The sequence below is a fragment of the Cydia splendana genome, chromosome 4, assembly GCF_910591565.1.
Source record: "Cydia splendana chromosome 4, ilCydSple1.2, whole genome shotgun sequence".
NCBI lineage: Eukaryota > Metazoa > Arthropoda > Insecta > Lepidoptera > Tortricidae > Cydia > Cydia splendana.
The window spans coordinates 11593039-11607875 of NC_085963.1; the positions used below are offsets into that span (position 1 = coordinate 11593039).

Below are 14837 nucleotides of genomic sequence, written 5' to 3' on the forward strand. Positions count from 1 at the left end.
GTGTTTGGGCTCGTTTGATTCGTCTCAACAAGATCTTTGACACAAGATAGTACTCAGGGTCTGATGATGGAGCCGGAAGGTGATCACCGGTACCAATCAACCATGCAACTAAACCACTTCGTGTTTGGGCTCGTTTTATTCGTCTCAACAAGATCTTTGACACAAGATAGTACTCAAGGTCTGATGATGGAGCCGGAAGGTGGTCACCGGTACCAATCAACCATGCAACTATACCACTTCGTGTTGAGGCACGTTTTATTCATCTCAACAAGATCTTTGACACAAGGTAGTACTCGGGTCTGATGATGGAGCCGGAATGTGGTCACCGGTACCATTCAACCATGCAACTAAACCACTTCGTGTTTGGGCTCGTTTGATTCGTCTCAACAAGATCTTTGACACAAGATAGTACTCAGGGTCTGATGATGGAGCCGGAAGGTGGTCACCAGTACCAATCAACCATGCAACTAAACCACTTCGTGTTTAGGCTCGTTTGATTCGTCTCAACAAGATCTTTGACACAAGATAGTACTCAGGGTCTGATGATGGAGCCGGAAGGTGGTCACCGGTACCAATCAACCATGCAACTAAACCACTTCGTGTTTGGGCTCGTTTGATTCGTCTCAACAAGATCTTTGACACAAGATAGTACTCAAGGTCTGATGATGGAGCCGGAAGGTGGTCACCGGTACCAATCAACCATGCAACTAAACCACTTCGTGTTTGGGCTCGTTTGATTCGTCTCAACAAGATCTTTGACACAAGATAGTACTCAAGGTCTGATGATGGAGCTGGAAGGTGGTCACCGGTACCAATCAACCATGCAACTAAACCACTTCGTGTTTGGGCTCGTTTGATTCGTCTCAACAAGATCTTTGACACAAGATAGTACTCAAGGTCTGAAGATAGAGCAGGAAGGTGGTCACCGGTACCAATCAACCATGCAACTATACCACTTCGTGTTTAGGCACGTTTTATTCATCTCAACAAGATCTTTGACACAAGGTAGTACTCAGGGTCTGATGATGGAGCTCGAAGGTGGCGACGGGTACCTGTCTATCATGTAACTGAACCACTTCATGTTTGGGCTCGTTTGATTCGTCTCAACAAGACCTTGGACACAAGGTAGTACTCAGGATCTGATGATGGAGCTGGAAGGTGGCCACGGGTACCAGTCTACCATGTAACTGAACCACTTCGTGTTTGGGCTCGTTTGATTCGTCGCGACAAGATCTTTGACACAAGATACTACTCAGGCTCTGATGATGGAGCTCGAAGGTGGCGACGGGTACCAGTCTATCACGTAACTGAACCACTTCGTGTTTGGTTTATCACCTAGTGTCAAAGATCTTGTTGAGACGAATCAATCGAGCCTAAACACGAAGTGGTTTAGTTGCATGGTTGATTGGTACCGGTGACCACCTTCTAGCTCCATCATCAAACTCTGAGTATCACCTGGTGCAAAGATCTTGTTGAGACTAATCAAACGAGCCTAAACACGATATGGTTTAGTTGCATGGTTGATTGGTACCGTTGACCACCTTCCAGCTCCATCATCAGACTCTGAGTATCACCTAGTGTCAAAGATCTTGTTGAGACGAATCAAACGAGCCTAAACACGATGTGGTTTAGTTGCATGGTTGATTGGTAATGGTGACCACCTTCCAGCTCCATCATCAGACCCTGAGTACTGTCTTGTGTCAAAGATCTTGTTGAGACGAATCAAACGAGCCCAAACACGAAGTGGTTTAGTTACATGATAGACTGGTACCCGTGGCCACCTTCCAGCTCCATCATCAGACCCTGTGTATCTCCAGTGTCAAAGATCTTGTTGAGAAGAATCAAACGAGCCCAAACACGAAGTGGTTTAGTTACATGATAGACTGGTACCCGTGGCCACCTTCCAGCTCCATCATCAGACCCTGTGTATCTTCAGTGTCAAAGATCTTGTTGAGACGAATCAAACGAGCCTAATCATGTTACTACATGGTTGATTGGTATCCGTGACCACCTTAATCATCATCATTATCATCAGATCCTCAGTACCAGTTCGTTTTTAAACCCTCGTTGATACAAACTTTACAACCTATAGGTACCAAATGCAATGACGAAACATGTAAATAAGCGAGTACCTATAATTTCTTTCGAGTAATATACCTTCATAAGTACGAGTATGGGGCTATTCATAAATTACGTCGTTTCAAATGGGAGGGGGGGGGGGGGGGGTCTGGACATCGGATGATGGTAGCATGACGTAGGAGGAAACAGAGTCATCCGAAGCATGATTTTTGGATGATTTGAGGGGGGGGGGGGGGTCAAAAATCGTCAAAAATAGATGACGTAATTTATGAACAGCCCCTATGTACATTTGCACTGCATTTAGTATTTTCGTACCTACCAAATAACAGTTTTAGGACTTTAAAAGTTAAGTACAGTTAGTGTTGTTATGGTTGATTTCAATATGCTTCGCGAAGGATCAAGAATGTTTAATCCATCATTGTAGTGCGAGTGTGGCAGAAGGGATCGTAATACAGAGCTCGCACGGCCTGCCGCAGCGCGTAAAATACCTAAACTCGCTCAACGCCGAAATGTAATAGCGCTCTTAAATGTGACGTCCCACGGTCAAAGGTACCTTATGGCGGGTATGGAGTTATGCATACCCCAGTAATCTACAATAAATAACCTATCGATAACACAAAAGATCAACCTTCTAGGTTGCGTAGTTACAGAGATATGATTTTTTGAAAATAATGTTGTGAAATGAGCAACTTTACGATAGAGAAGTTTTAAGTTTAGCCGCCTAAAAAACTATGTTCCTGAAGTAAGTTACATAGTTGACTACAAATAATAATGCCTTATATATCTGAGATTAAAAAAATATTGCGACTTGTTCTGTAATGCAAATATAAACTTTTGATATCGACTGATTTATGTGTATACTAACCAATCTCTTGAAAATAAAGTTTTATTTCATTTTCACGATTGATTGCAATGAGCTCTCAAGATTTAAATTTTATCTATTAGAAAACGACACTGACAGACAGTTTAAGCAAAAAACAATACCGATTTAGAGGTGAAAATGTATTTTCTGACTTTTTCATATAAAATCACAAAATTGAATATTTTTACTTTTAATGTGACACACAATCAATTTTTCTGAGCACATATGAAAGAAATTCTGTCATTCAAATGAAATAAATCCTAAAACCCCAACTAAATACTATATTTAACCCCTTATGCCACTTTAAACTTACATAACAATAACAGTATTTACTCCATACATTTACGAAAAGGTACCTTATGGAAATAAATCTAATAATACATCACTACAAAATATCAATCATATTATAGTTTATCTTTTATGAATAGAAAATATTAATTTACATTAAACTGCCCCCAATTTAATTAGTTCTTCGTCATAATAATCTTAAAAAAGACCAATAATTTGTATGTAATGAAAAGGTACCTTGTGGTCAAGTTACATGATGAGGCATGATGATGATGGAACAGTTAGGATAAACTAATAATATTTTGGGGTTAAGATGGTATAAATCGTCTATTTCTTATCAATAATATATTTCGGTTGCTATTGAAGATAAGCGGCATTGAGGTTCAATGACCTCAGATATTCCATAAGGTAATGCGTCGGGTATTGGCATTTTTCAGCAAACCAATGGCTGATTTACTGCATGCGACCAAACCAAATGAAGATTATTCTAGTTAAGAAAGACTTGACGAGAGTAACTTTGGTATAATAGCAGTCTACTTGGATTTGTGATGTCGGTCTATGTACGGTTATAATATTTGCGAGGCGCCCCAACCAGAACTGAAATTATCAAATTAGTTTTGCAGAATGCTAATACAGTTCTCTACCAAACTTCTTTTCCCGTATTGACTAGTTTTTTTGGGAATTTTCAATCTTTTTTCCATAAGGTACCTTTTCTACTAAACTCTGAGACGACATTACTAGGCTTATAAGTAACTTATAACAAAAATAAAAACAGGTAAACAAACGTTACGCATTAAGGTTTCAGATCACACAATAAAAAAAAATTGAGCATTTTTTCACCTCTTTACAAAACATTTAATATCTCCGAAACTAGAAACCCTCATAAGGTACCTTTTCCCGTGGAACGTCACAAATACATAAAGTTACATACATAAATTAAGTACATTAATAAATACATTGGAACGTCGATAAGGCGAAATCCTCGTTAATACGAAATAAAATGCCATAATTTCCCTACAAAGCCCAAAACCTCCATAACTCGAAATACCTATTTAACCTCATTAAGACGAAGTAATCAACGTTTCCTTTCACTACTATCCAGTAAAATGTTTACCTCTATAGCTCGATAAATAAAATTTGACCTTTCTATAACTCGAAAAAATAGGCGTATTGTTTTATTATCTCTATATCTCGAAGTTACTTACTAACAAATCTCTGTAACTCGAAAAAGACAATGAGACTTTACGTTACGGGTTTGTATAATAACCTCTCTAAGTCGAATTTTTCATACATTTTACCTCTGTAACTCGAAACCTCTTTAGGATGAACAAAAACCTATTAAAACCGATGAAGTTGATGCCCTCTATAAAACGAAACCTCGTTAACACGAAGTTTTCGGCGTTTCCTTCGTGCTAACGAGGTTCCAGTGTATACCGAATATATATATATACAGTTATATGTAGTTATAAATCTAAATCAATATAATCTGGAAAAAATGGTATGAAATCAATTAAATACGCAGCTATATTGGCTATAACAAAGATATCATTAATGTATCACGAGCGAAATAGCGTAATCACAGCGTATAATCGCAGCTAATTATTGAGTTCTCAGAGAGCTACATACATACAAAGCGGCCGATAACAATGATAACCTCAGTTATATGGATTCTATTATTAACGTACATATTAATACATATATAAACAACCCTCTTCTGATCAACACGACATATATACTAATACTGAGTAATGCTAGGCAGGTTTAAATATTACTAAGTAATACTTTCTATAGAAAATGGAGCTAACTAAGATAACTTTTGGTTTTGCCTATCGAATCTTAAAAAAGTTCTTCCCACCCCACGTGAAGTAAGCCGGTATAAAATGTAGCAAGTAAATGTTGTAGGTAACCGTTAAATCAACATATCCGTAATCGTTATCGCTTGTTATCATTTAATCGCTGGGTTTAAAACGAATGAGTTACATTTTGTAATGCCTTTCACATTTCTGAAGCAACGACAACATTTGAATGATTCAGACCAAATAGTATGAAAGCATACTTGACAGTCGCATCACGTAGTTATCCTCTATCCCTTTTATGTTATTTAAGCAGACACCAGATTTACTGTAACACACATTTCACGCGTGACAACGCCAGAAGCGGCCATAAATTGTACGCTGATATGTAAAAATGGCGAAAAACTGTCATTTATCATCTTAGCGTGGTACTTGTAGGTTATCCTCTGAGCACGGCAGTGAGAAATATTCATTGTGGTCGACAAAGAAAGAACCGCAGCTTCCCGAGCCTCGACCGCGTGGGACCGACGCCACGGCCACGCCACAAGCTCAAATGTCAACCGCGTCTGCGTAATTGCAAACGTATCTTGTTTATACCTTACATAGACATGTAAATGTAACCCTATGAAGTTACTTTCCACACATTTCAAGTTTCCATCCATTAAAATCCCAAACTGCGCGAGTTGGTAAATAAGTAGGTAACTAGGATATTTATTTACCCACATGATATTTTCCATTGCTAGTTTCCAAAGCAGCCCTTCCCATAAAATATTCATTTCTTCCTTCTTTGCATTTTCGTACGTTTCTTATTTCGTATTCGAAGTTAGTGCGCGACATCATATTTATTACTTTTGCTGTTTCAGTCTGTAACAGATGTTTGCTTTAAGTTTGGTGTAACATGAACTTAATTACGTTTTAGTGCGCCGGTTGCAATGTCGAGTGTATTTAACCAATATCGATGATGCAAAGATTGCCCCGTAACATAATTTATTAGAATAACGACGCTATTACCTTCCGCTCGATAACCGCTCGTTTGTTTAGCACAGTAATTGTGCCGCCAGATCCAGCGCCGATAAATTATACGTTCACAGAAGTAATATATACCGAACCGCCAGCAGAATTCGCGTTAACGAGGCGCAGTGCACCGATGTTCTGTTAAGCGTTTTGTGAAAATGCAACAATCGGTGTGCAACAGAAGAGTGGAGCCCAGCGTTATTTTACTGCAGCACGCCTTGCGCTTGCACCCCACTCAATCCTTTGAGCCACATCTGTGCACTGAGTGACGCCTTCTGTTATTGAAAATCACAACCCTTTTTAGTTACAAAGCTATTCACAATTGTTTAAGCAAATGTTAAGTTAATGTAGCGTGAAATACGCTTTGTTTCTTTCTCCCTCTAATGCTGTAGGTATCCATTTTAATGTGTTTATATAGCCATAAGAATCACTCGACACGTACTCGTTGTTTCTTCTTTGTCTAACCATTAACGACAAACGTGATGTGAACTTTAAACTAAAGCGCACTTATAACCCGCATGGTTCGCTTGTAAACAATTTAATCTCAAAAAGGCGATGTTAGAGCTATATAAAATAATTGTTTCCAAACGGGTAAATGTATCGATGCATATAAAGTCATATGCAACATAGGGATCAAATTGAAAAACTAATTGAAACGTTCCAAATTGATGAACTGCTTATCATGCTTGTGCCGAAAGTTTGTCATAATATCGGTCTTTCGGAGCAATTATTTCAGAAAATATGTTTTTAATGTTTGTCGTCGGATAGACGACGTCGAACATGGCTGCACTTTGAAGCCTAGTTGACTATAGGTAACATACGTGAATATAAATAAACTGTATCAAAGCATAAAAGATAGACCTTAAAAACGAGAACTATAACAAAGCGGGCAGCCAACCGATCACGGCCGGCGCTACCAGACAATCGAGTTTTGCTTCTCACAATCACGAGACAGGTTAGCATGGACGAGAATAGTTAAATACGAAAAAAGTAGAATGCGAATCCTGACAAACGGGAGGATGCATACCTCCTGCGTACGTTGCATCTCGCACCGTGAGACCACGCCATCTCGCCTCGAGCTTCGTGCGTCTGGGCGACATCCACTACGTTATTACCATCATTTATTTTTTCTTATTCACTCAATTTCCATATTGACGATGAAAAAAGCTAAAAATAACGTGAGAAACAAACTTGATCATTCATTAAAAACATGTTTTCAAGAACTATATATCTACAGTGATTAAATACTTATCTGAACTCTGATAAAATAAATAGGTAGCAGGTACTTTACTACGCAGGTAGATATGTGTTATAAAGTTGCTAATGAGATAATTAACAACGAGGTCACGTAATTATTTTGCTTTAAGCGGTTTCTTTTTAAGGAGTGTTATGATTAACTGGTTAAATTTCCGGTGTCCCACGAATATGGAGCCTTGTACCACGCATGTGAAGAGATAACAATCACGATGTGAGATAATAAATTAGTCCACCGTCTGCCGATCTAATTTCAGAACAATTTAACAGATTTGGCTCTCAACCATTGAGCATATTTTACAAGATTCTCTTGCGCAGCTGTGCGCTGCTGTTTTCCATGATCGAAACTTATTATAAATTTAAGACCCCGTCGCGTCTAACTGTCTGATAAAATAGTTCTGAACAGTCGATTAGATTACCAACCTACTTCCGTTGTTTGCCGATAAAATATTTATTAGTAGGTACAGTTTTGCCAAACTTGTACTGAGGCCAATAAAACAAAACATAAAACAAGTCACGTGACTGCTTCTCCATATAAACGTAGGCCCCATTTTCCTCTCTGGATATTAACATTAGATATAGGAAATATTTTTACACAATTTGGTGTACATGAACCACAGGCCCTTCGTTGCATTTGTTTTCGATTTTGTAATTATTACAAGATTTAGGAGCTTTTATAAATTTGTATGGAACTTGTTTTTCGCTCCCTTATAATAATGAAAAAACGGAACAAAATCCAACGAAGAGGCGTAGCAAGCTATAGTTAATATACAAGAAATTATGTAAAAAGTATTTTCCATAAAGTCAATATCTAGGGAGGAAAATGGGAACTACGTTTGTATGGAGAAGCGGTCGTCCACTATCGTCTTAAAGATTACTCAACTAGGAATAAAATGTACAGTAAAATTTATAGGCATGATAGGTAGGCATATTCGTGTGAAAAGTGTTTGCGAGTGGCGACAGAGTTTACCGCGTTTTACTGGCCATCAATATCATAATTGATGTAAACGTAGCTTACTGAATGGGCTTAATAGCAGATACTAGAATAATATAGAAGATTGCCAACCTTCATACCATACCGTGTGCCCCTTCATATCCTTCTAAAGCCCAAGGTCCTAACTATAGTACTTATTCAGTTCGATGAAATTTGAATCATATTCAATTGTAATAGAGTTCCTTTTCTTTTGTTTCTTTATATTTTTGAACAACACAAAATCAACTCTATTTCCTACATTGTAGGTTCCAATTTCAGTAGCATATGTTGGTTTTTGCATTTGTATGGCTGGGCCGCAGGAGAATATAGTCCTAACTATAGTACTTATTCAGTTCGATGAAATTTGAATCATATTCAATTGTAATAGAGTTCCTTTTCTTTTGTTTCTTTATATTTTTGAACAACACAAAATCAACTCTATTTCCTACATTGTAGGTTCCAATTTCAGTAGCATATGTTGGTTTTTGCATTTGTATGGCTGGGCCGCAGGAGAATATAGGCGCCTAAAATACTTTTATTTACTTTCATTGAATTTATGTTCTATGGCAGCATTGGCAGCATAAATAGTAGTAGGTATGATGACAGTTTTCATACGCGCAAAGTTAAAATGCAAAACTAATAAAATAGCACCACCAATAACGGTGTGGATGGAGATCGCTCTTGATTAATTTGTACTCTTTTAGCTCAATAGCTAAACGACTTTGCCAGTGCGACGTTGACATATATTTTTTCTTGTTACAGAGCACACGGCGGGGGAAGATGGCGTGTGTAGAAAGGACGAGATAGGCTGCTGGGAACATGGCCGTCGCCCGAGCGGTGCTAGTGCTGCTGGCGTCCACGGCACAGGCATGGATGCCCGATGCCAACGCGCGCATACATATCAAATATGGTACGTGCTTGATATACACAGTAGGTACCGTAAAAGTATAAAACTTTGCCCTTTAACACTTTCGCAACCAGGCAAAATTTCAAACAATACCCCAGAAACCGGCAGTACTCGCTAGTCGGGCAACGACGTGCAACTCAATGCCGCACGCCGCGAACCCGCTAGTCGGGCAAGCGGCGGACGCTCAGGGCTGTGCCAAGTAACTTTCGTATAAGTACGTGGATAAAATTAAATCTGCTGTCTCATCTGTTTAGGCTCCCCGTTTTGTTCTTCTCCTAATTCTAACTCCTATTGATACATACCCGTGTATGCAATTTCACGTAACCAACTAATAAGAATTTTTATTTTGTAATCGCATTAGGTAAAGTAAATAAAAATACAAAGTGAAGTAATAAAATATAATAATCAACTGTACCAACTTTTCGACCACATAATAATCAGAAGACTTACAATTTTTTCTGTTAGTGGCAGTGGCAGCCCTGAGGTAGTGAAGATGCAATGCTTGCCCGCCTGTCGGGCACTTCGGCGTCGCGTGTAGGTTTATAGCTCTTGCCCGACTAGCGGGTATGCCGGCATCTGAGTAAAGTTTACGAGTGCCCGAGAGTCGGGTACGCGGTGTCGAATGTGTTAACATAACTTTGCCCGCCGCGTCACAGTGCCTACTGAAATGTGACGCGGTGGGCAAAATTATGTTAAAGGGCAAAGTTTTAACTTTTACGGTACAAGTAAAGAAAATTAGGGTCAGGTGTTTTCTAGCGATGCTAATTTGTTGATATGTAATTTTGGTATTGTTCTAACTATCTCTGCAGATCGTTGACCCCTAGCATACCAACTTCTATGTAAGGGGTTCAACTATCTCTGCAACGGACTGTTCCCTTGTCCATAAGTAAACTGATAATGATATTAATGGTAAACTAACGTCGAAATTTACTACAAACCTTTTAGGTTAGCATTGTGCGTGAGGCAGATTCTGATTTAACAATTTGTTACGGGTTTGATCCTGTTTTGATACGACCTTGGTAGCCATCCCACTCACGACTCACATCATTGCATTTCGCATGCACCTATTAGTGTGTGATCTTCAGGGTCGTATCAAAACAATCATTACTTCAGAATCGGCCACCTCATTTACTAGAATCTATTGGCGATGGCCGATGTTAGTAGACTGTAAGGTCGTATCAAAACAATCATTACTCCAGAATCGGACACCTCATCTACTAGAATCTATTGGCGATGGCCGATGTTAGTAGACTGTAAGGTCGTATCAAAACAATCATTACTTCAGAATCGGACACCTCATCTACTAGAATCTATTGGCGATGGCCGATGTTAGTAGACTATAAGGTCGTATCAAAACAATCATTACTTCAGAATCGGCCACCTCATCTACTAGAATCTATTGGCGACGTTAGTCGACTGGTAGTAATAAATATCGTAGTTCAAATTAAACTTCCTGTTTGTAAAAAGCACCGTCATTAATAACGTCCGTTACCGTATTTACCTGATCACGCTATCGAATTTATAATTCACAATTACACAGGTGCAAGGACCCAACAAAGCGTGTCATATTGATACGTGAGAATTTCCCAACCGATGATTATGAAATCGTAAATTCACATTGTTGATAAACGCTGCACAATGAGTGCATTGTTCGCATGATCCCAGTGGTATTGGGTCTCGCTAAAAAACGGATATCTACCTATGTTAGTTACGTAGAGCAAAAAATTCTATAGATTGCTTAATAGGCGAATAATGCCATGATGGATAAAATTACTTATTAGAATAACACAAGCTTTACTGCAATTTACCTTACCTTTTCCAGATTTTTTCTTACTTTTGTTAAATGTCAATCATGGTATACCTACCTATGAATTTATAATAGAACTTCTCGTTCACCAATAATCTTTCAGTAATTTTAATTACTGAAAAATATACCAAAAAAAAATTTTTTGGTCTATCTGCGTGAATTTTACTGATAGTTTTTGTTTTGATTGAGTCGTATATTTCGCTAAATTTAAAATAATGGTAACATTCGCCGTATAAATTAGAGCAGCCTCGGCTTTGGTCTATGTAATGTACGCACGAAGCTGGTAGTGGAAGGGAAAGCTGTCACTAAACCGAACTGACAGCGTAATATGGCGGTCGGGTAATGCGAGGCCACAAATCGCAGGTCATGCTTGCTCATTCCTCCACTAGCTTGTCCGTAATACCGAATATTAATTTCATACCGAATCGTAACTCCATTAAGTCAATGACTCGGTATAAACTAAGTTATTATCGATTTGTTACAGGCGATGAAACTTCAGAACAGTTCGTCGGCGAAGCGGCTGCGCCAGATCATTTCCGTATTTTAGATAAGGATGACTTCTCCATTATTGTCGGTGGCAGGTAAGCTATACACCATTTGGATATTCCCAAAGTCTGTAAATCAAATATTAGTTTCAACACTTTCAACATAATCTGACAAAAACAACAATGTGACAAATGACGTAGAGTGATTTCCAATATCACCAAATGAAAACTAGTACCAGGCTTGGAACGGATGGAAAGAAATAAATGTAAATCTCACTTTAACAACGCCGTGACATCTTAATAATTGATGTTTGTGTCATGTTTTAGGTCATGACATGACATGTTATGAATGTAACCATTTTGATAAAAACAAATTAAAATATTTTCTGAAAATAATTTAATTTGTTCTTATACTTCTAATAGTATAAATTATGTTTATGTTTATAAGTGGCAGTGTTCCTAGAGTTACGTGACGTTTGGTTAATGAAATACCAATACAATAACGGAGGAACATCTCCATTATTATTTTTTTGAATTTGCCGTTTTGATGATATGATGATATTTCCGGTAGTGCCAGGGCCTGTGTCTGAGACATGTTTGCGTGCCTGCCTCATAACGAAGGAAAAGAAAATATATTTTTTCCTGTGTGAGCCTCAAGTTTTTTCTGAGCGGTAAACGTGATGATTACCAAGTAAAACAGAATTAGCATCGAATAGCCTAATTTCCATAAAAAGATGCTACGCGGGGAATGTTAAGTTGTGTTTGGGCAGGTGTGCACCTCGCCGTCCCGGCGCTGCGATCCCCAGTGCTTGAACGAAACGCACCTTGTTACGGCTTGCATATTCAATTGTCGCCACTAATTTAACGTATTTTGTTCCAGAAACACTGTCTACAACCTCAGCCTGTACGACTTGTCGGAGAATTTAGATCAGGTAATGTTTATTCATTATTCATTTGCATGTAAAAGGATATTCTTTGGAGAAATGCTATTCTTTAGGTGGTATTGTGTCTTTACCTGAGATATTTAAATGCATTTTAATTTTATGAAATCGCTGGTATAAAAAATACATCCGGAGGATATTGAGGTACGTCTTTCAACTGCGATATGTTTCGATAATCTTAGGTACTGACAGGCGGTGCTGCGGTGCACAAAAAATAGTACAAGGCCGGGAAGCGATAGCGTTTGATTTTAAAGCAGACAACAACCAGACCAGTGTTGCTAAACGGTAGCCGAAGTTTGCTAAGTGCCGATAGATAGGGTTTATTAGGGGTCCGTAACAAAACATTCACAATTATTTTATTAATACACTGTGTTACATATAAATAAAAAAAACTAGTACGAGTATTTTTCCCCGATACATAAAAATATCTTCTAGACACTTCAAGCTTTTAAAACTGAACCAAGGTAAAACAAAGTATAGGTACCTACTTTCAGATACTTTTTTAGGGGGCCTACTTATTTACTTAGACTATAATTTATTTAACCTATAATTTACATACCTAGTAAAATGTAGGCTGCTTAAAAGAAATGTGACTTCTAAACGAATAAAAAAAAATTGTAAAAAAAACTAATAAAAATGTTTTGGCGTGTGCTGTTTCTGCTAGTGATTTTCAAAATTAAAATTTGTATTGGTACTTGGTACAGACTCCCAAATTGCTGAATATCTGGAAGTCAGTTTTTATTAGTTTAAACTGAGCAGTAGTACAATAATTACGGAACCCTTGAAGCGAGACACCGGTTTTTCATGAAGCCGGTCGGCGACCCGCTGGCGCAGCCGCCGAAAGCCACGTATCGCACTACTACACTACAGGTTTATGTATCTAATCTTGCGCAAACAACTTTACAACAGTTCCCCGTCCCCGCTGCTTTCCGTTGCACTCTCTGTTTATTCTTAGTTACGACCCATTTCGCTCGGCGCACTGTTTATTTTGTAAATCGTGCGAGATTATTTACTTAAATAAAAATTCTGCTTTGAAACAACACAATTGCTGTTGAAAGGTATCCGGCTACCGGCGACGACGGCTTCCGCCAGAAGAACTGAAAATTTATTTTTTTATGGATTAGCCACTTGTACATAAACGTGTACCATAGTGTCCCATAACTCCCGTATAACTTTATACATTCCGTCATCGTTGAAATAGGTATATTGAAATCGTTTTTAATTGGCAAGGATCAAAACACAAAGTTTCCTTTATAGACCAAGCTAAGGGATAGTCTCACTACTTTTCGTTATGTAAAATATCTAAATACATACGAAAAACTTATTAAATTTTAGAGGAGTTGTGAATAGAAACTCAAAATTCAAGTTTTGTGTTCATGCAGGAAAGCGACAATGCTCAATCAACTAGGTAGGTATACCTAGGTACCTCAAAAACATATAACTTAGTTTATTCGAACCTAAATGACGTTGCGCACGTTGGGGATGACTGATAATAGATAACCAAGAGCGCAGCTTGGCAATTCATAATTCAAGCGGGCAACGATTAATGGCATCACAATGTGCGCATGAAACAAAAATACGACGGACGTAGGGCGGCTCGAGGGTGTTTGGCGCGCTGCCATCTCCGCCCGATATTGCTTTAGCGCAGCAAAATTCGATCGCTGAAACTAATATTCTATTAATTCATTCTTGAGCGCATCTTTGTAACTTAAGAACCTACCTAACTGATTAGATAGACATTTGATTTAAAGGAACCGCAAAACAGAATACCAACCGACCTTCCTCGCGATCCGATATGAACAAATAGGTAAGCTTATCGGAAAGTCGTGCAAATGTACTAAGTAAAGGCTCATTTAGACGATGCGAAAACTCGCATGCGAGTTTCATTACATTGCGGTTTTTGATTGGTGGGTTTAATTGGACGTAACCAACAGTCCGCAATGTAACCAAAATCGCATGCGAGTTCGCGCGCCGTCTATTTCAGCCCTTACTTGTAATTACGCCTGTAATATTTATTCCGGTCTGAAACAGGAGTTATGGGTAATCAGTCAAAAAATAATACTTACCTATCTACTAGGAACCTATGTTACAAAGCTCTAAGTCGGTATAAAGAGTCGTCAAAAATTATCTTCCGAGTCGGTTGAAAAATAAAGATGTTTAAAAATTAAACCGGCTCATTTTAATACGACTTTAACTTCTTACCTCTACAGTACTCTACCTAACTTACCTATGACGACGATGTATAAGTATATACCTAATCGTTCTTATCTTTGAAATCGGAAACCTTGAAAAACCCTTTAAACTTCACGTCACATGTTAAGTCTAGCCCTATCGTTGAATAATTCACGTGTGACACGGTGCCCGTACGTTAACTCGAAGCTCGAATATTAATAGCCAAGAGGGTACCTACCTACTCAACTCCTTTTGTCAATTT

General features: G+C 38.4%; 1 protein-coding gene across 3 annotated transcripts in view; it reads left to right on the top strand.

Annotated features, from left to right (window-relative positions):
• The window catches only part of LOC134789925 (semaphorin-1A-like), a 194357-nt gene that overhangs the window by 127745 nt on the left and 51775 nt on the right, over positions 1-14837 (top strand). For all 3 annotated transcript variants that reach the window (XR_010144133.1, XM_063760632.1, XM_063760633.1), the window contains 3 exons: positions 9026-9173; positions 11462-11558; positions 12343-12394. Coding sequence is in view for 2 of the 3 variants with exons in the window: in XM_063760632.1 (XP_063616702.1) it covers positions 9083-9173; positions 11462-11558; positions 12343-12394 (240 nt within the window). In the remaining variant the exon portion in view is untranslated. The remainder of the gene's footprint in view (positions 1-9025; positions 9174-11461; positions 11559-12342; positions 12395-14837) is intronic.